Source organism: Phlebotomus papatasi, chromosome 2, assembly GCF_024763615.1.
Source record: "Phlebotomus papatasi isolate M1 chromosome 2, Ppap_2.1, whole genome shotgun sequence".
Lineage (NCBI taxonomy): Eukaryota > Metazoa > Arthropoda > Insecta > Diptera > Psychodidae > Phlebotomus > Phlebotomus papatasi.
The window spans coordinates 47,605,018-47,623,171 of NC_077223.1; the positions used below are offsets into that span (position 1 = coordinate 47,605,018).

General features: G+C 35.4%; 3 protein-coding genes across 4 annotated transcripts; 1 reads left to right on the forward strand and 2 right to left on the reverse strand.

Annotated features, from left to right (window-relative positions):
• Positions 1 to 1,915: 1,915 nt before the first annotated feature.
• Positions 1,916 to 6,937, reverse strand: LOC129800977 (dynein axonemal intermediate chain 4). The gene is made up of 4 exons (XM_055845726.1): positions 6,450 to 6,937; positions 6,061 to 6,370; positions 2,269 to 3,083; positions 1,916 to 2,209 (listed from the first exon to the last, which is right to left on the reverse strand). The coding sequence occupies exons 1-4, from the start codon at positions 6,935 to 6,937 to the stop codon at positions 1,987 to 1,989; spliced, it is 1,836 nt and encodes a 611-aa protein (XP_055701701.1). The 3' UTR covers positions 1,916 to 1,986.
• Positions 6,938 to 7,000: 63 nt separating this feature from the next.
• On the reverse strand, positions 7,001 to 12,035 carry LOC129801379 (ras-related protein Rab-6A-like). 2 transcript variants are annotated; one of them, XM_055846333.1, is made up of 5 exons: positions 11,802 to 12,035; positions 10,673 to 11,044; positions 10,406 to 10,613; positions 7,193 to 7,394; positions 7,001 to 7,128 (listed from the first exon to the last, which is right to left on the reverse strand). In XM_055846333.1, exons 1-5 carry the CDS (start codon positions 11,999 to 12,001, stop codon positions 7,067 to 7,069), a joined length of 1,044 nt encoding a protein of 347 aa, XP_055702308.1. In that variant the 5' UTR covers positions 12,002 to 12,035; the 3' UTR covers positions 7,001 to 7,066. The 2 variants fall into 2 exon arrangements, with proteins under 2 accessions (XP_055702308.1, XP_055702309.1); XM_055846334.1 differs by lacking the exon at positions 11,802 to 12,035 and adding an exon at positions 11,250 to 11,495.
• Positions 11,666 to 13,500, forward strand: LOC129801378 (60S ribosomal protein L22). Its single transcript, XM_055846332.1, has 3 exons — positions 11,666 to 11,756; positions 12,150 to 12,850; positions 13,043 to 13,500. The coding sequence occupies exons 1-3, from the start codon at positions 11,726 to 11,728 to the stop codon at positions 13,430 to 13,432; spliced, it is 1,122 nt and encodes a 373-aa protein (XP_055702307.1). The 5' UTR covers positions 11,666 to 11,725; the 3' UTR covers positions 13,433 to 13,500.
• Positions 13,501 to 18,154: the final 4,654 nt, after the last annotated feature.

Here is an 18,154-nt window from a genome sequence, read left to right on the forward strand (position 1 = left end):
ATTGACAATAAATTACTGCACTGCACAAATAAAATTGATATTAATTTCTAAGTGTAAATAAAAGATGAAACATTTTTATTTCTATCAGAAATATTTTTAATCTGGTATTTAAAATTAATGTGTTCCAGTAATACAAATGATGCGAGAAAAAACGCGTCCCCAACATCCCCTTTTGCGTCCCATACTGCCCCACACCGGGGAAGTTTGGGACAAAGCGTCAAGTAAAATGTTTTGTCTTCTCCAAGAAAACTCATTTGTTTTCCAAGTTCTATCGAGTACTTTTTATAAAGTCAATACCCATAAGTATCCCATAGACCGCACAAAAATTGTAATACACTATCGTGGTTTTTTGGAATACTGTCTCAAAGTCAAAACATGAAAAAGTGTCCCAAACCTCCCCGGTCTCCCTATTCTTTTTCTTCTGTGTAAGAAACAACTTAATGTTATAAAATATTCATGATATTCACACTTAGTATTCAAATATTGTCTATCCTTAATAGTAGGAGGAAGTGGGGCACCTTTGAATGTGGGGCAGTTTTGAAATTGAGACTTTTCACGTATTTTTAAATAACATTGAACCTTAGGGGGAGGTGGGGTTACTCTGTGCTGTGGGGCTACATTGATATCTGATATTTTCGCCTATTTCGAAATTAAGGTTGTCTTACAATTATTTTATTTAGATCCACAATTGTTTTGTCTATCCAAATTTCATCATGTTAAAACCCAGTTTCCTTTAAAAATATGCCAAAAAATCGTATGACAATGTAGCCCCACAGCTCAAGTAGCCCTACCTCCCCCTATCATGATATAATTTAGCTGCACATAGAGATTGAAAAGCTGAATTTCATTATGATATGGCACAGTCGGGATAAAAATCCCAATTTCACAGCTGCCCCACATTCAAAGGTGCCCCACTTCCCCTAAGGAAATTTTTATTGGAAAAATTGAAAAGCGTTTAGGTTTTTCGGGTGTTTCCCATACCGTAAATTCGTCCATTAACTTTAATTTTCTAATAAAGAACTTTTGAATAGAACCTCAAGTTTAAGACATTCCTACAATTTTCCATTATCTTTTACGCAAAAAAATTGTCATCGTTGTTACATCTTGAACTACATTTACCACAGGTAAAGTGAAATATAAATCTTTGATGTAAGGGTGCGAAAATGCTTATCTGTCCGTGATGTAGAATTCCTTTTTAAATTAGCACATGAACAAAGAACCAGCTAAAAGAATATACAGGATTATAGGTCTAAATGGAGAACAAAGCGAATTTCGAGAATCACGAAATTGTATAATGCAATAAGCAAACCATTTTTCTTATAAAGCAAGGTATTAAGAAAATAAAAGATATACAGCTAAAATGCGTCCAAGAGTTGATTATGGGCCATCACATGCCACATAGAAATGTTAATCGATGAACAATCAACATTTAATGCTTCTCCACGGTTACTAACCATAGTATTTGCCTATATATTGAATATACTGGAAATGTGTGAATATGCTTGAAATTCTTGCAAAGAAGAGACAAGGTGATTGCTCAAAAGTGGTCAATTTGTGCTACATTTTGACTTCTTTGTTTTTCCCTCCAATTTATTGTTGAGTCAGCTGCAGAGGTCTCTCCCTACATTTCATCTTCCTGTGGGGATATACTGTCTAAAAAAAAGAAAGGGGAGACTTAAGGGCAATCTTTATGCAAAAATTCAGAGTGCAACAACCGTTCCAATTCGTTTAACACAGACAATTTTCTGTGAATTAACAAGACTTTGAATTAACCAGGATCAGTGAATTTTTCTTATAGATTGCGAGAATTCCTTCTATACTACTGAAATGTAATTAAAAATCATTCCATTCTTATTTAAACTACAATTTTTTCACCAAGTTTATATTTCAAAGAAATGAACTCAATTTTTCGGTTGAGAGAATGTTGCTTCCGCACTTTTCTTTAGACTCGACCATTCTGCGTGGTTTGAATAAAGATGAGGCAGATCACGTGCTACCAGAAGTAGGGCGTTTTTTCTTCTCCGTAGGGTAGCCCAGATGTCCAAGACTTTTAACTTGGTCAAAGAGATCTCCACTAATTGCACCATAGATTGCCTTCTGAAGCTCAATGTATTGAAAATGGGGTGGGAAGGGCATATTCTCTAATGCGCATACATGAACTGTGCCATCTGCTGTGCCCACGATCAGAGATCTACCACACTTTGAGAATCTAGAAAAGAGAATTGGATGGAAATTATACGAATATAATTTTCACGAGTATGATCTTACTTGATTTTCGTAAGGGGTGCACTATCAAATGTGTGCGTTGAAGCAGGTTTGAGAGTCTTTCGACGAATATCCCAGAGTTCAACGCGATCTCTGCTGCAACTAGCGATAATGGTTGCATGAATTGGGCTCCAAAAAGCACAATTAACGGCATTGAAGCCACTGGAGAGCTCAATCACGGGCTTAAAGATACCTTCAACCCAAACTCGAATACACCAATCGCTGCCACAAGTTAGAAAAATTTTAGGGCTCCAAGGAGAATATTCGATACTATATACGGACCCCTTATGAACCTGACACACTGCCACATGATGCTGAGGGTAGTTGAGGGAGCAGGTATGCAAGCAACCCTCATCTGTACCTACAAAGTAGATATGATGTCGTAATGGATGAATTCTCAGGCAAAGAGCTTGCGGGTGGCGATAAGCTTCCATTAGATCCTTCTTCTTTGCTATAGGTAGACCTTCAACAACTCCTTCAACGCGACTCAATCGTAAGAGTTGAATGCCAGACAAATAAGGACCAGATGTGAAGGAGTATTTCATAATTCTCCCATCTACAGAGATGGTCAGCAATTGGCCATATTCACTAAATATTCCTTCCCCTGGTAGCCAGTTAATCTGCCAGATGGACTCAAAGCCAAGGGAATTTTCCCGATCTGTTGAAGTTATTAAGGTCCCATATTCATCAGTAAAGTCCCTGATTTCCAAGCTTCCATCGTAAAGACCCACCGCGAGCATTTGTGGGTAAAATGGAGAAAAAGCAAGAGCAGTAACAGGAGCATTAAATTTAAATTTCCGCTCTGGATTTACGGGATTCTGGAAGGCAATTTTTTTTGTTAACATAATTTTATTTCTTGTTACTTCATTTAGAGGAGTATGGGTCTGTTTCAGGCAGCCGAAGTGTTTTTAAAGGCTCATTTATCAAGCGTTAGGTCCTTGACAGACTTGAGGATCAGTCGAGAGACGGTTTAGCGTAATGGCATTCAAAATAATGGTTCATTTCCATCAGTTTCCACTAAATCGTCTCTTGACTTAACCCTGCCTCTATCGCTTTCGAGTCACTCCAGAGTAGCATTACAAAAATCGCATTTACTGAGGCAATAAAGGTTCTATTTATTTAAAATTGCTTTAGTACCCTCAATCATTGTCTTATTAACATTATTTTAAAGGTTTGAATTCATTTTGACCTTTCGTTTGATTTCTGTCGTCAGTTTTGTGTGTCAGAGAAAATCAGCCAAATTTCTTGTGCAACATTTTTCGTTTTCAAAGTACAAAAAAATATCTTAGGTACTCCGAGTGAAGCAAATATTATATTTTCGGAAAGATGTGTTATTCTACTTCATATATTTAGTTTGATAACCAAAAAAAAATTGAAATTGTGAGTTTTAGGGCCAAAAAATGAAGATACTCTCTGGAGCCTCTTGGCTGGTTCGATGACAAAAATTCAAAAAAACCGACCTTCTCATTTAATTGTTCCGTTCAAGTAAATAACTGTTTTGCATAATTTCTCTCACAGAAAACAATTAAAATGACATAAAGACAACCCACAGCGAGTAGTCAGATCAAATTCTTGGAATTTACCAATGATATATGGCTGGAATTCATGGATTTGGTCGTAATACACGAAGAAGCAGATTTTGGATGTGATGATGCAATCACTAATCCAACTTAAAATGTCCAAGATCATGGAAAAGGCCAGAAGATGAACATTGAATTTCATAGTACCTTCAAGATATACAAGAAAGTGACATTTTCATAGCTGATCTGTGAAATATTTGTAAAAAAAATCAGAGCGATTGACACAACTTCAATTTTGACAAGGCTAAATTTTGAAAATTCTAAAGTTTTTTTTTCTAAAAATATGCATTTTTATAGTAATCATAGAACAGCGATCCATAAAAACACTTAGAATTACTTTATTCAACTCCTTGTTCTACATATTTAAATAAAAATATTTTAGTCATTTGATACCTAAACGCTTATCATGCTACACGGTAAAAACTCTTGGACACTGACCAAAATATTTGAACAAGTTTTCCTTGGAACAATTTTTTTTCGAATCGATTTGTCCCTAGAGAAGATATTTGTTTGTTCCAAAAAGTTTTTTTTACAGTTTTGTTACGAAATATAGTTACAGTTTTATTAGAGTTTTCTTTTGGAACCGTTTTGATACGATGGAATGTCTACAAATTTGAGTTGAATTCGTTTTATACAAATTTGTTCTTGAAAGTTGGAATAGAATTTGTTGCACTCGGCTGTTTTGTTCCCACTGTCAGGAACAAATTGGTACATTTTCTTTATAACAATATTATTCCTACATCTGTAATATATTTGTTCCAAAAATTTTCGGTGTCCGTGGACAAGGTAATTTTTTGAACGAAATTGTTACTCATATGGGGAATCTTTTTTTCCCATTGTCTAGAACAAATTCGTGTAAAAGATTTCGTCTTACAGTTAAGGCCTATACTTCAGTCGAGATGGACTTCGGTGGCAAAAGTTCATAAGGAACATCAAATAAAAATCAACTTAAGAGTGTTTTATACAGACGCGTTCATGACGAAATCATGCGAGTGCTGGCAGCAGGAGAGGAAGGGAATCTCGAATTAAAAAAGTGAAATCATGTAGCACGAAAATTGCCATAGATTTAGCGTCCTCCTCGCTTCGGTGACGGGTGACGAGCTATTTTTTCGAACAAATTCGTTACTAATATTGGGTATCTTTTTGTTTCTCCTAGAAGATACAAATTTATTCTAAAAATTTTCGGTGTCCGTGGACGAGCTCCTTTTTGGAACAAATTCGTTACTAGTATTGATTATCTTTTTAAGTCTCGTAAAATGAACAAGATTGTGCCAAAAATTATAGTGTCCGTGGACGAGCTAATTTTTGAAACAAATATGTGCCGAAATTTTTTACCGTGTACTCAGGGTATCTTCACCTTTTCTCATCTGGTGCTTAAACTTAAAAAGATAATGGCGAACAGATTGTATTTTTGAGTTTGTTGGACCATAATTAGCCTAGAAAAACTTATCTCAATACTTTTTCTTGCATATTAAAAAATCAGACGTTAGAGGGTTAAGTCATAAGTGTGTCTAGGGCATTATAGGAGAAGTCTTTGAGGCTTCGCACATATTCTGGCTTCAACTACTTCATATTTTTCCTATATTCCTTTAATGAATGTGACCTAGCAGCAATATAATTAGTAGCTAGTCACACACTTCCTGTAAAAAATGCGTGAGACTCATTAAAGGATTAGGGCAGAATCACATTGACAGTAAAATGCTCACCGTATTTCGTTAATTTACGCATTTTTTTGCAATTCTTACGCAAATTCTCGATTACCGTATTACCTTATCTCATACTCTGTGGCACTAGGTGAAAATAATATAAGAAAATTGAAAAAATAAAACGAAAATTCGATAAACGGTGAGCAAAAAAACTGTAAGAGAAATTAATTGTACTGTTTTTTTTTTGCTCACCGTTTATCGCTTTTTCGTTTTATTTCTTAAATTTTCTTATATTATTTTCACCTAGTGAAAATAGTAATACGGTAATGGAAAATTTGCGTAAGAATTGCAATGAAAATACGTATAACGAAATACGGTTAGGCTACGGCGAGCATTTTCTTGTCAATGTGATTCTGCTCTTAACGGAATATAGAAAAAATATGAAGTGTTTGAAGCCAGAGTATGTGCGAAGCCTCAAAAACTTCCCCTACATATTTGAGCACATTTTCCATATATTAAGTCTTGTAAGTCATGCATGCCTGAAACTGTCTCACTCACCCCTATACTACCTTTATGCTCCAAATGCAAACATATCCATCATCGGGCTGTTCTTGGTTTGGTTCTAGGTAGAAAAGCCCATATCCAACAGCCAAAATGTCCCTGTTAGTCTCACACCAGCTAAAACTCGTTACTGCATAACCAGATAAGGCAATCCATTGATAAGACCATAGTTTCTCCAAAGTATAGTGGTACTTAACATCCATGGCCAGAGGATCTGGCAAATACATATTTCGAAAACGTTTCTGCTTCTCACGGAATACGTTACCGGCTAGAAGACGTTGGATGATCATAGCAGAATGCCGGAAATTGGCTGAAGTACTTTACAAAAAAAAAAACTCGTGTACTAAAAACCATTCAATTTTTGTTAAGGAAACAAAGAAAAAGGAAAGAAACTTACTTGAGAAACTGTCCAAGATCATCTTCTCCTTCCCTTGCATAAGTAGTCACCACAATTTTCGTCTCATCACTGACCTCCAGACTCTGAGTAGATCTTGCAAGATCTTCGTAGGTATCAAACATTTCGTAGTTGGAAACAAAAGTCCCAATATTTTCCTGTTTGATCCGATCAGTATTCACGGCACGAGATTTGTAAAGACAGTCCACTGTTTGGGTTTCAGAATTTGTGGTCCGACGATTTCTTCCTTTTCCCTTGGTCAAATACTCATATCTCTCATTGGCTGAAATAACAGCTGCAGCTTCCTCGCTGTCCCTTGGCACAGTCTCACTAGGATTCTCGAAGAGAACAATATCATCTGTTTCCTTGAGAATAATCTTGATGAAAGTGTGGGTAATTGCAGATACATCCTGACCAATAGTTTGTTCCAGTGAATTATCTGACCTGGCAGTGTCTTTAGGGCTCTTTACTTGAGCCAGTGTATCCTCCATTTTTCGCGGAAGTTTAATCAATATCCAGGAGGTGCCTCAATCTCAAGTAAATACCAAGCGCAATATGAATCACATAAAAACATGCATTTATTTCCCATAATTAATATCGAACACATTTTTTGGGTAAATTCAATGAAGGAAACACCATGATCTCTTCGGTCCAGATGAGGGATTCTTCAGACGAAAAATTCCTGAAACAAATTGGATTTTATTAGAAGGATACATTATCAAAAAAACTCATAATTATTTACTTACTGGAGACTAACTTTTCGATGGGATTGAGTTCGATGGGAATGTCAATTCCTGCACAATGATCCTCAAAATTGACAAGAGCAATGCGTCTGAAGAGTTTTGTGACTCCTGCAGTATCTTTGCATGAGACTTCGTAATATTCTGCATTGATTTCCCTTGCCATCTTCTGTCCTTGTTCCGAAATAGCTCGGTACTCGTACGGAGTCTGGAAGTAAAAGCCAGTGATAAGCCTAGATCAGCTTATAGAGGTGCGATTCCTTCATTGCAAATTTGGATTGTGGCAAACCCGAACGATATTTATACATAAATAATGCAAATTTCGTTTAATAATTCTTAAAGTGTATGAAGCATATTACCGTTATTAATGAGGAAAATTGGATGAGAATTTCATGAAAGTGTCTGAAAATCTTTAGAGTCGATTATCTCGGAAACTATGAGAGATAGAGACCTCAAACTTTACATCAATTTAGTGCCACTTTCAGGCTTGATATATACAAAATTTCACTTTAAAATGAAAAAAAATTGGATGAGAAATGCATAAAAGTGTCTGAAAATCTTTAAAGTCGATTATCTCGGAAAGTTTGAGAGACAGAGGCCTCCAACTTTACATCTGTTTAGAACCTCTGTCAGCGACCCGTGAGATAATCCGCAAAGTTATTCATTACCCACGAAAAATACGCGCCCAGAGAAAATCCGCGAAAAAATACGCGACCCGCGAAAATCCGTGAGAAATTCGCGCCCCGCGAAAAAATATACGCCCCACGAAAATCCGTAAAAAAATTCGCGACCCGCGAAATTCCGCGAAAAAATACGCGCCCCACGAAGACATTCGCGTCTCGCGAAGATCCGCGAAAAAAATCGCGGATCGCGAATAGTATATATAATGTTACCTTACAAATCTTCGAATATATACAGTAAAAAAATTAACACTATTATATAGTGCGTAATCTTTCACACCACTATTATAGTGTTAAATTTGGAAAAAGTGTTTAATTTAAAATTATTTAATTTAAAGTTGTTGAATTTCAAGAATTTGGTATTGTTGAATTTAAGAATTGTTGAATTTTTTTGTGTAAATTCAAAAATTGTTGAATTTTGTTTATTGTTGAATTTTCTTTTCATTTCGAAGATTTTGATTTTTTGCCTTTTTAGACGTTTTTATTGGGTTTTCCTGTACTGTGGATCCCCCTAATGCGAAATGATTACATCTGATGCTCGGATATTCACGATACTTATTATGCACACAGTAAAAAATTAACACTATTTATAGTGTGTAATCTTTCACACCACTATTATAATGTTAAATTTGGAAAAAATATTTAATTTAAAGTTGTTGAATTTGGAGTTGTTGAATTTAAAAATCGTTGAATTTTTGTGTGTAAACTTAGAAACTGTTGAATTTTCATTTCATTTCATTTATTTTAGTTTTTTTTGCCTTAGACATTTGTAATGTTTTTTTCTCTGTACTCGGGATCCTCCCTAATGCGAGATAATTACATCTGATGCTCGGATCTTCACGATATACTTATTATGCATATAAATATTTGATGTTCTATATGACTTTTGCCCAATGAAAGGCATCTCGACTGAAGTATAAGTCTTAATTGGAAATTCAACAATTTTTACACAACTTTAGTTTAAAAATTCAACATTTTGTCTCAAAATTCAACAACTTTTGTTTAAAAATTCAACAACTTCTGTTTAAAAATTCAACAAATTTGGTTGAAATACACAAGGCTTCACACTATAATAGTGTTAAAAATTATGATCAAACTATAATTGTGTTAATTTTTGATCATGTGACAAAAATACCATAAAGTTGTGTATTTTTTCACACCATAATAATGTGAAAAACTGTAATCATACTATAATAGTGGTAATTTTTAGAATGTGTCAAACAGTTTTAAATCACTAAACATTGTTGAAAAATTTTTATGATTATAACAGTGAGAAATTTTACACAGATCGCAATTAAATAATTAATTTATCCGATTTCACTCTATTATAGTGTTAAGGTTTTACACATTTTGAAATTAAACAACGTTGTTGAACATTTTTCAACTATAATAGTGGAAATTTTCAATCACATGACAATAAATTATTAAAATTTTGTTCATTTTTTAAATATATTTAAATTAAACAACAAAAGTGATCGATTTTGCACTTTTATAGTAGTAAAATTTTACACATTTTTGTACTGTGTAGACTTACTATGTAGAGTTGAGAGAGAGAGAAAGAGATAGAGTGCTATATATATGGAAAAGCTTGTCTGACGCCACTTCTCCCACTTTTTTCCCGCCTGACACTATTAGCAAATTTTCTTAAAATTGAAATCTTTAAAGTGAAATATCTCGAGGACCGTTCGATGAATGTCTTATTTTTTTCTTAAATTGGTCTAAATTTTCTGGACTACAACATAAACATAAAAAATTCAAAACCGCATACCTAGATTTCGAGATAAACTACAAAACGTGATTTTTAACCGGTATAGAACCGGTTTTTTAAAAAACTAATAGCACAGAAATCGTCGTACGCGCGAGTAGATATATTTAAAAAAAAATTATGAAGATATCTCTTTCCCAGGGGCCTCTCGACAAACGTTTTTGCATAGAGGCACTGAAGACTGTTGGTAAGTTTTTTCCTAAAGAGAATTGACTTATCAGTTTGATATATTTCGAAATCGTGCACTAAAAGCTATCTAAAAATACACATTTCATAATGTTCGCCGAAATAATACATGAACTATGAGCAAATTTGTTTAAGTCGCAGTGCAATATCTGCAAAATTTTTACAAGTAAAAGTGAAAAATAGCTTCACTTTTTATTAGGCTTGATAGATCCCTGCTCTTTCCAAACCATAGATATTGCGTACTACGGAACGGACGGCTGGACGGCCGGACCCGAAATTTCCGGCTCATGGTTTTCGGCATCAGGGATGTTCAAAACATATACCCTGTGAATTTCAGCTCGATCGGAGCACTTTGAGAAAATCCGAGGATTACAATAGGTGTGATTAGAAGAAATCACACCTATATATTCGAGTATTCAAAATTGAATAAGGGCCTCGACAGACATAAGGATTAGCCGAGAGACGGCTTAGCGTAATTATATTCGAAATAATGATTAAACTACATTTCCATAATAATTTTTCACTAAGTCGTCTCTCGGCTTAAGTCGTAAGTGTGTCCAGGGCATAAAAAGACAAGTGAATCCTTACCAGGAGATCTAGCTTGTTGCCAACGAGAAAAGTAGGACAGGGAGAATTTCTAGCCGTCTCTGAGTGGAGTCGTGCTATTGAAACATAATCGAGAGCACTGGCGATTGTCGAGGGATTGCTCATGTCGAAGACGGACACAATTGTCGAAGCTCCACGGTAAAATGGAATTGCCATAGCACGGTACCTCTCTTGACCAGCTGTATCCCATCTTAAAAAAAAATAAAAATAATAATAAAATTTAATTCAAATATCAACATTTTGCCTTACAATTGAAGTCGATGTTCGCAATTGAGGACGACGAATCTCTCAAGTTGGAAATCAATGCCAAGGGTGGACATGTAGGTGGAATCAAACTCTCCATAGTAGAATTTAGTGATGAGGGAAGTCTTCCCCACAGCACTTTCACCCACAAAAATCACCTTCCTCATGGCAAGCATTGAGTCCTCTCTCATCTTTACAAGCAATTCGCGGTGATTCGTCGTGAGTTCCAGGCAATGGCTGGAGAACTCTTCTCGAACATATGGAGTAATGCCTAGTCGATGGGGACGTTGAAAATACCTAATAATCCGCTTCTCTAACTCTTCTCCGGACAGAAATCTCCGGATTTTCCTCATATTTGGTTCGATGGGAGAAAGTCGTCTGCAACAGTGGAAAAGTAATTAAAAAAAAAACCTATCAAAAAGATTGATTTTTCCGATCCTCTCAACTTATTTGCATAAAATACAGCCCTAAGAAGATATCTCATGCAAATTTTCAGACTTTATGTGCGAAATAGATTTTTTTATTGTCACTTGAACACGAGCCCTTTTCTTACATCATTTCTTTTGAGTAGAAAAACTTTTACCCTTCAATTGAGTCGAATCATCTTGGAAGGAATTTTTGTTGTACTCTGGGAGAATTATGGAAACCAACTGAGAAAAATATAATTGTTTTTGGACTTGATTTCCTCTGTCACAGAAATTTTGTGCAAATATTTTCACGAGCTTTCTCTTCATAAACCCATCCGGGGTTACATAGAAAATGAGCAAATTGCAAATATCAGTAAGAGAATACGAATTCTTATCACATTTGCTCATGGAATGGTGTGTTGACTCAAAAGATAATTAAATGGGAAAGAATAAATAAACAAAGAAATGTTAACATTATTTTAGTTGGAGAAAATCGTTAAAAATTTATTCAATATTCAAAGAAAATAAATTTTCATCTGGCAATTTATCCAAAATTGGGATAATAGTACAAAATACTTTCGCTACGAGGCGCTGCAAGTATGTTCCGCTGTCGGAGAATGTCATCGTGACTTTTCTTTCTTTTATCCAAAAAATGGCTCCGAAAAAGCCCACTGACAAGCCCGGTAAGGATTTTTCACGATTTTCATCAATTTCCCCTGTAGTTTTACCTGTTTTCGCAGTGATAATTCCTCCAGTGATTGTTCGCGGACACGGAAATTGTGTTTTTTCGGTGGAAAATAAACTTTTTCACTGCAAAATTGCAATGTGTACAAAACGCCACGCGGTCGATTGTCTCGATGGTCTGTTGTTGTCCAAATAGCAGATTAAAGTGTACTGGGCAATACGAAGGTTGCCCTTTGTCTGGCATTGACCAGATTTTGCACAAAAGGTGTACTGTGAATTCGGGGAATTATTGCGAAAATCATGTGGAACTCTGCAGCATGACATAACCTCACATTTTGTAGGAATGTGATTTGTTTATTTGTTAATATCCGGATACATTTTATACCTTTCAGCGGCAAAGCCCGGAGAGGAGAAGAAGAAGAAGCCTGCACCTGCTACTGGTGGTGCCTCAACGTCAGGTACTGCCAAGGCGGCACCGGCTGAAAAGAAACCTGCCGCATCGAAGCCCACTGCATCGGCTGCTCAAAAGCCAGCTGCCGAGAAGAAGCCTGCTGGCGAAAAGAAGCCAGCTGAGAAGAAGGTAGCCCCAGCTCCGAAAATTGCAACTGCCCCGAAAGCCGCTGCAGCCCCTAAAGCTGCTGCTGGAACATCGAAGGCTGCTGCTGGCGGGGAGAAGAAGAAGGCTGCTGCTACCACAAGTGCAGCTGCCCCCAAGAAGGCTGGAGACAAGAAGGCTACGGCAACTGGAGCCAAGAAGACTCCTGCAGCTGGGGCTGAAAAGAAACCCGCTGCAACTGACAAGAAGGCCACGGCTAAGAAGACTCCTGCCAAGACTCCAGCTGCTGGGCCAGCAGCCAAGAAAGCTGCTCCGGCCAAAAAGGCACCCGCTGCCAAGGATGCCAAGCCCAAGGACAAGAAGCCGGCTGGTGTGAAGAAGCCAGGTGCTGTCTCGAAGCCCGTGGCCAAGAAGCAGGCAGCAGCCAAGGCGAAGTTGGCTAAAGCCAAGGGAACCACCGGAGTGTCCAAGGTGCAGAAGGGAACGGCCAAGACAAAGGCTGCTGCTGTTGTAAGGGCCAAGAGAACGGCTACTAAGGTGAGTTCAATGAACTTTTCTTCCAGGACACTCGGTTTATCCAAGGTGATGATAATTCATGTAGGAATCTCTTTGAGGATGCTCCAGTGAAAACTATTCAACTCATAATTCTGATCAAATTTCCCTTCAGAACCTGAAATTCTCGAGAACGATCGTGAAAGACAAATTATTCTCTAATTTTTGACATTGCAGTTGATCAAAGGACCTTTTGGTACGCGTACAAGGAAAGTGCGCACATCTGTGCATTTCCGCCGCCCTAAGACACTGAAATTGCCCAGGACGCCCAAGTATCCCAGGAAGTCAGCACCAAGGAGGAACAGAATGGACGCTTACAATGTGATCAAGTATCCGTTGACCACGGAAGCGGCTATGAAGAAGATTGAGGACAACAACACTCTGGTCTTCCTCACACATCTGCGTTCCAATAAGCACCATGTCAGGGCGGCCGTACGGAAGTTGTATGACATCAAGGTGGCTAAAGTGAACCTCCTCATTCAGCCCGATGGCAAGAAGAAGGCGTACGTGCGATTGGCAAGGGATTACGACGCCCTAGACATTGCCAACAAAATCGGCATCATATAAATGTTTTGCTTTCGCTTCTGCATTTTTTTGTAGATTTGAGAGGAAACTGAATAAATATTAAATGAGAATTTTTAGCTTTTCTTTAATTTTTGTTTATGGGAAATGGATGGACAAGGCATATTTGCAGAAATGTTGAAATTCTTCCGGAACACAGAAGATGAATTAAATGTAAGTTATGGGTTGTGCACGCACAAAACTATTTTTTAGTTTTAATTTACTTCTGGATAGAAGTAAAAATATTAATTTAACCCTCAAACGGTCAGACAAAGAAAATATAATCACACCTTTTTTTTCTCAATTTTTTTTTATCGAAATTTGGATTTACCCATTTTAATTTTTAATAATTATCCATTATAGCAATCCAGAGAAACCAAAAATCGAAGAAAGCGAAATATGGTTTCCCGTTTACCGAAACAGTAACGATAGCGGTACCAATATTTCTCAGTGATAATCATAATCCTAATCAGCGTGAAAATGTTCAAAATTATCCCACATAGGCATAATAGCGGCCCAGTAGTCATTTAAAAGTCCATGGAAAGAGGGTGTCTTGGATTAAGGGAAATTATGGTGTGTTGTACAAGATAATTGATACCATGATTACAATGGACTCTTTCTCAATTGGCCGAAAAAATTTATTGGCAATTTTCACGTTTTTGAAGAAAATGTGCACAAATTCGCTGTATAGTTCTTATTTTATCGTGATTCTTTAAAATTGAGCGCTTTTTGTGAAATTTATAATGACATACATTTGCAATTTACAATTACTCTCGATAATTCGGATGACATTTTGCTCCAAATACCCAATTGAGAAAGAGAGTCTACTGGAATTATCTTGTTCTATACTGAACCGATCATCGCACGATTATAACAATGTAGTTATGTTTGTAAATCTGAGTTCTCTAATTCGGTCTTATTAGGAACATTAGCCCTGTATTTCATACAGCCTGGTAACACATAAATGTTACTAAATTTGTTTCATTTTCATACATTTGGTAATTAGTTATTTGTTCTACCTACACAACTTCTTAAAATTGCATTAGGTTAAGTACTTACTAAATACTTAATTCTCTAACGACCAACTTTACAATATGCGAAAAAATAATGAGATAATGCTTCTTGCCTCTTGCCCCATTCACGGTATAATAAACTGTAAACCATCGTGGTGGAAAAATGTCAAAAAAATTTTTTTTGCTTCTAAAACTGACACAGGTTGTCTCCGTATTCTTGCTCCAAAATAAAATGAATTTGTAAAAATAATGCTATTTTTTACCAATTAACTATTACAAGATTGAATTCCGTTAGTTCATATTTAACCTACAAAATCAATACGTGACATATACACGAGCTCAGAACGATCCGAGGTGTTAGTAAAAAAAAATATTTTAGTAAGGTTATTTTAATTATTCTAAATACATATTTTTATTAATTTAGTAAGTTTTTTGCCATTTTGGGCACTGTATAAATGAGCAGTAAAGAATTAAAATTGAGCAGTAACAAAAAATTTGAAAGAGTGTATCGTATAAATTTTGGCAAAGGGAAAATAAATGGCTTTTCATTCTATCTGCAACAATTTTAAATATTAAAGTGTTAAATAGGTTAAATATATAAATTAGACCAAAGGTGTGCAAGAACCGTTTGAAACCAAAAAACGTCAAATGAAACTTGTACGTCAATGATCAAAACCGATCAAAACACTACTTGGACAAACTTATTTTGACGTTTATTCGGTTTCAAACGGTTCTTGCACATCCCTGAATTAGACCTATTTTTGTAAAGATTTCAGTTTTTTACTGACCATAATTATAGATATTTTACTGCTCATTTTTGATTTTTAAACTACAGTAGACTCTCTCAAATTCGGGCATATAGGACCGAAATGTCAGCCGAATTAGACAGAAATTCGGGCGACATGTGCATATAGATATTGAGTTTACACACTGATATATATCGTAAATTGCATGAAAATCCCTCAATAATGCAAAATCACATCAAAACTAAGACAAACCATGCTAAATTTGAGCATATTTGATTCATTTGATAATCATAATAAAACTTGAAAAATGACAAAAACTTTTTTCAAATGTAACCGCTGCCCGAATTAAAAAGTAGCCCGATCTTAAAAGAGCCGAATTTGCGAGAGTCTACTGTATCTCCTATCCGAATAAGGGGGCTGGCACTGTATTTATTGTAGTGTAAAATCCAGATTAATTCCTGAGCTAAAATATTTTTGACCAAAAAATCTTGAAATTGGCTTGCTGCATTGTTGCATGTTTCATATGTTTCATATACACAGCTCTTGCTCTCTCCGATATCCGGCTTAGCTGCCAAACACTGACGGTTGATGAATTCGAACTTTTTTTACTAAGTGTGCAGCTTGTCAAGCATGAATTAAAATGTTGTTTTCACTTTATCAAATCCCTTGATACTTAATTGTAGTACAAAATGAAACATAAGCGCACCACAAAGAAAATTTTGTTGTTTTTCGACAGAAAATAAATTCACACAGGGCAAATTTAAAAACCGTTGACCAAATTCAAAAAATCCAAATGTCATTTTGTCCCTCCGTCAGCCGGTTTATCGGAGAGAGCTGTGTGTAGTGTGGTCCCGAAAGGAAGGGTTTTCGCTCTTCAATTTTCCTTTGAAAAAGCATGTACAGTGCCCGCTTTGTAATCCGGATGATTGGGAGACAAAATGCCAGATGTCCGCTTCGTAATCCGAATGGATTTTTTGAATTTGTTCAACGTCTCGAAAATATAATACAAGATTTTTTTGTAGAATTAGAATAAAAGTTTTAAAGAAAATTAAAAAAGTACAATTTGAGAATTCTATGCTATTATAGGGGAATGTAGGCATGGTTCGCTTCGCACAGAGTGAAGCTTCAAACGATGCGATTTTTTTCGTTGTTTGCAAAGAGCTAGGTCATCACATTTTACCCATACGATAGTTGATTATTAACATCACAAGACGAGATGACAAATGGTAAACCGATGGAATTTTCTCTTTGCCCAGCGAGCACAGTTAGCAGAATAAAATAGGATTTTCAGCATTTTTTTGCTGAATCGGTCTGCTGGCCAATCAGCAGCTCTCGAACAAAAAGTGCTAAGCAAATACATGAAAATGGCACTGTTTAGCGCTCGCAGTGGATGATGGCAGAACTAAATACTGCCGGTAGATGGCGCCAGGAAGCATTTAGCAGCAAATTTTCTCTTTCATTTTTTTTCTTTTTCTCTCAAAATGTCAAAATGGACTTGGAATTTCCCCTGAAATTATTTATCAACTTGGGGGATATTATAATCACGATTTTTATTACTTATATTATTATAGGAATTATGCTGCGGTATGCTGCCTATAGAGAATGGTCAAATAAGAGTATTAAACATACTCCCGACCAAAAATGTTGCATTTTTTAGTGAATTGCGTCATTATTTTCCCGAGAAAAAAAATATTTTTTTCTGAGCAAATATTCAGTCGGGGGTTATAAAATTATTCTTTATTTATGAAAAATATGTTTTTTCTATTGCAAAAAGTATATTTTCCTCAATTTTCGCAATTAAATATTGGCATCTTTCCTGGAACAGCCATTGATGTATTATGCTCACAGTCGGTCACAACTATTGTAATTGATCTTGAAACAGGATTTTTCTACTTTTTTAACTTTTTTATGGTAAATAAAGTTGCAGATGCATTTAAAAAAATCCATTTAAAAGTTGTGACTCCCCCACTTAACTCTTTCGCCTCTTTTGGGACTCTGAGTACACAAAGCAGCATATGAATATTTTGTGGAAAACAATGTTTTTTTTTTTTAATTATTCAGAACTGATAAAAATCCTATTCTTGTGAATGATTACAAACTATAAGGATGTCTAAATGTAAAATATTTTTTGTAGGACCTCAATTAATTTCTGAGCAAAGATATTTTTGATTTAAAAAAAAAGTGAAATTGGCTTGCAGCATATGCTGCGGTCCGGAAAGAGTTAATGAGTTCAATAATGCCTTTAAAAATACTACAAAAAAATTTCTATGGATACTACAAAATAAAATATAATTGTTTTATCACAATTTAACTTGAAAAATTTACATAAAAGCGTTTTTGTTTGTTGCGACAAATGCGGAAAATATATTTTTTTTATGTTATAAAATGTTTTATATTTTACAAGTGAAATAAATGTATGATCCGTGCACGATGCATATGCATAATGTATATGCTGCACTTTTCTATTTATAAATTTTCGATTATAAATTTTCTAAAGCGCATTTTTACGCAAAAAGCTACTTTTATTATCGTGGTAAAATAACAAACCAACAGTTATCGTTTTTTTAATACTGTACGTATTTTTTTAAATGAAAAATTTATTCAATTTGATGATTCATTTGTTAAATTAAAATGATATGCATTTATATTTTTTAGAAGAGAGTTTTTAAATACCTTTAAAGTCAGGAAAATATGCTAATTTGTTGGAAATCATTTCAAATAATTTTGAGTAGACTATGTATACCATTAAATAAAAATGATAGAGGCTCTAAATTCTATATGTTCTTGATCTTCTTGGTATTTCCATGAGGTTCCGAAGTTTTTTCAATATTTCTCGAATTTAGAATTCATTAAATATCAAAATATCTTGATAATTCCCAAGAATTTCTTGGGTTATTAATTTTCTAAAATCACAGCGGGCAAGAATTCTTGGCAATGCAATTTTAATTTAGGTGAAGTATATTTTTTTA

What these genes read in the sequence shown, in the direction of transcription:
- LOC129801379 (XM_055846333.1), bottom strand. Translation starts at nt 12,001, where the DNA reads ATGCCAGACAAAGGGCAACCTTCGTATTGCCCAGTACACTTTAATCTG. An exon ending in TGCGAACATCGACTTCAATT is followed by an intron (nt 10,614 to 10,672) that starts GTAAGGCAAAAT and finishes TTTTTTTTTAAG; the next exon opens with ATGGGATACAGCTGGTCAAG. An exon ending in GCAACAAGCTAGATCTCCTG is followed by an intron (nt 7,395 to 10,405) that starts GTAAGGATTCAC and finishes TTTTACTTCCAG; the next exon opens with ACTCCGTACGAGTACCGAGC.
- LOC129800977 (XM_055845726.1), bottom strand. Translation starts at nt 6,937, where the DNA reads ATGGAGGATACACTGGCTCAAGTAAAGAGCCCTAAAGACACTGCCAGG. An exon ending in GATCTTGGACAGTTTCTCAA is followed by an intron (nt 6,371 to 6,449) that starts GTAAGTTTCTTT and finishes TTTTTTGTAAAG; the next exon opens with TACTTCAGCCAATTTCCGGC. An exon ending in TTTGCATTTGGAGCATAAAG is followed by an intron (nt 3,084 to 6,060) that starts GTAGTATAGGGG and finishes ATTGCCTTCCAG; the next exon opens with AATCCCGTAAATCCAGAGCG.
- LOC129801378 (XM_055846332.1), top strand. Translation starts at nt 11,726, where the DNA reads ATGGCTCCGAAAAAGCCCACTGACAAGCCCG. An exon ending in AAAGCCCACTGACAAGCCCG is followed by an intron (nt 11,757 to 12,149) that starts GTAAGGATTTTT and finishes TATACCTTTCAG; the next exon opens with CGGCAAAGCCCGGAGAGGAG. An exon ending in CCAAGAGAACGGCTACTAAG is followed by an intron (nt 12,851 to 13,042) that starts GTGAGTTCAATG and finishes TTGACATTGCAG; the next exon opens with TTGATCAAAGGACCTTTTGG.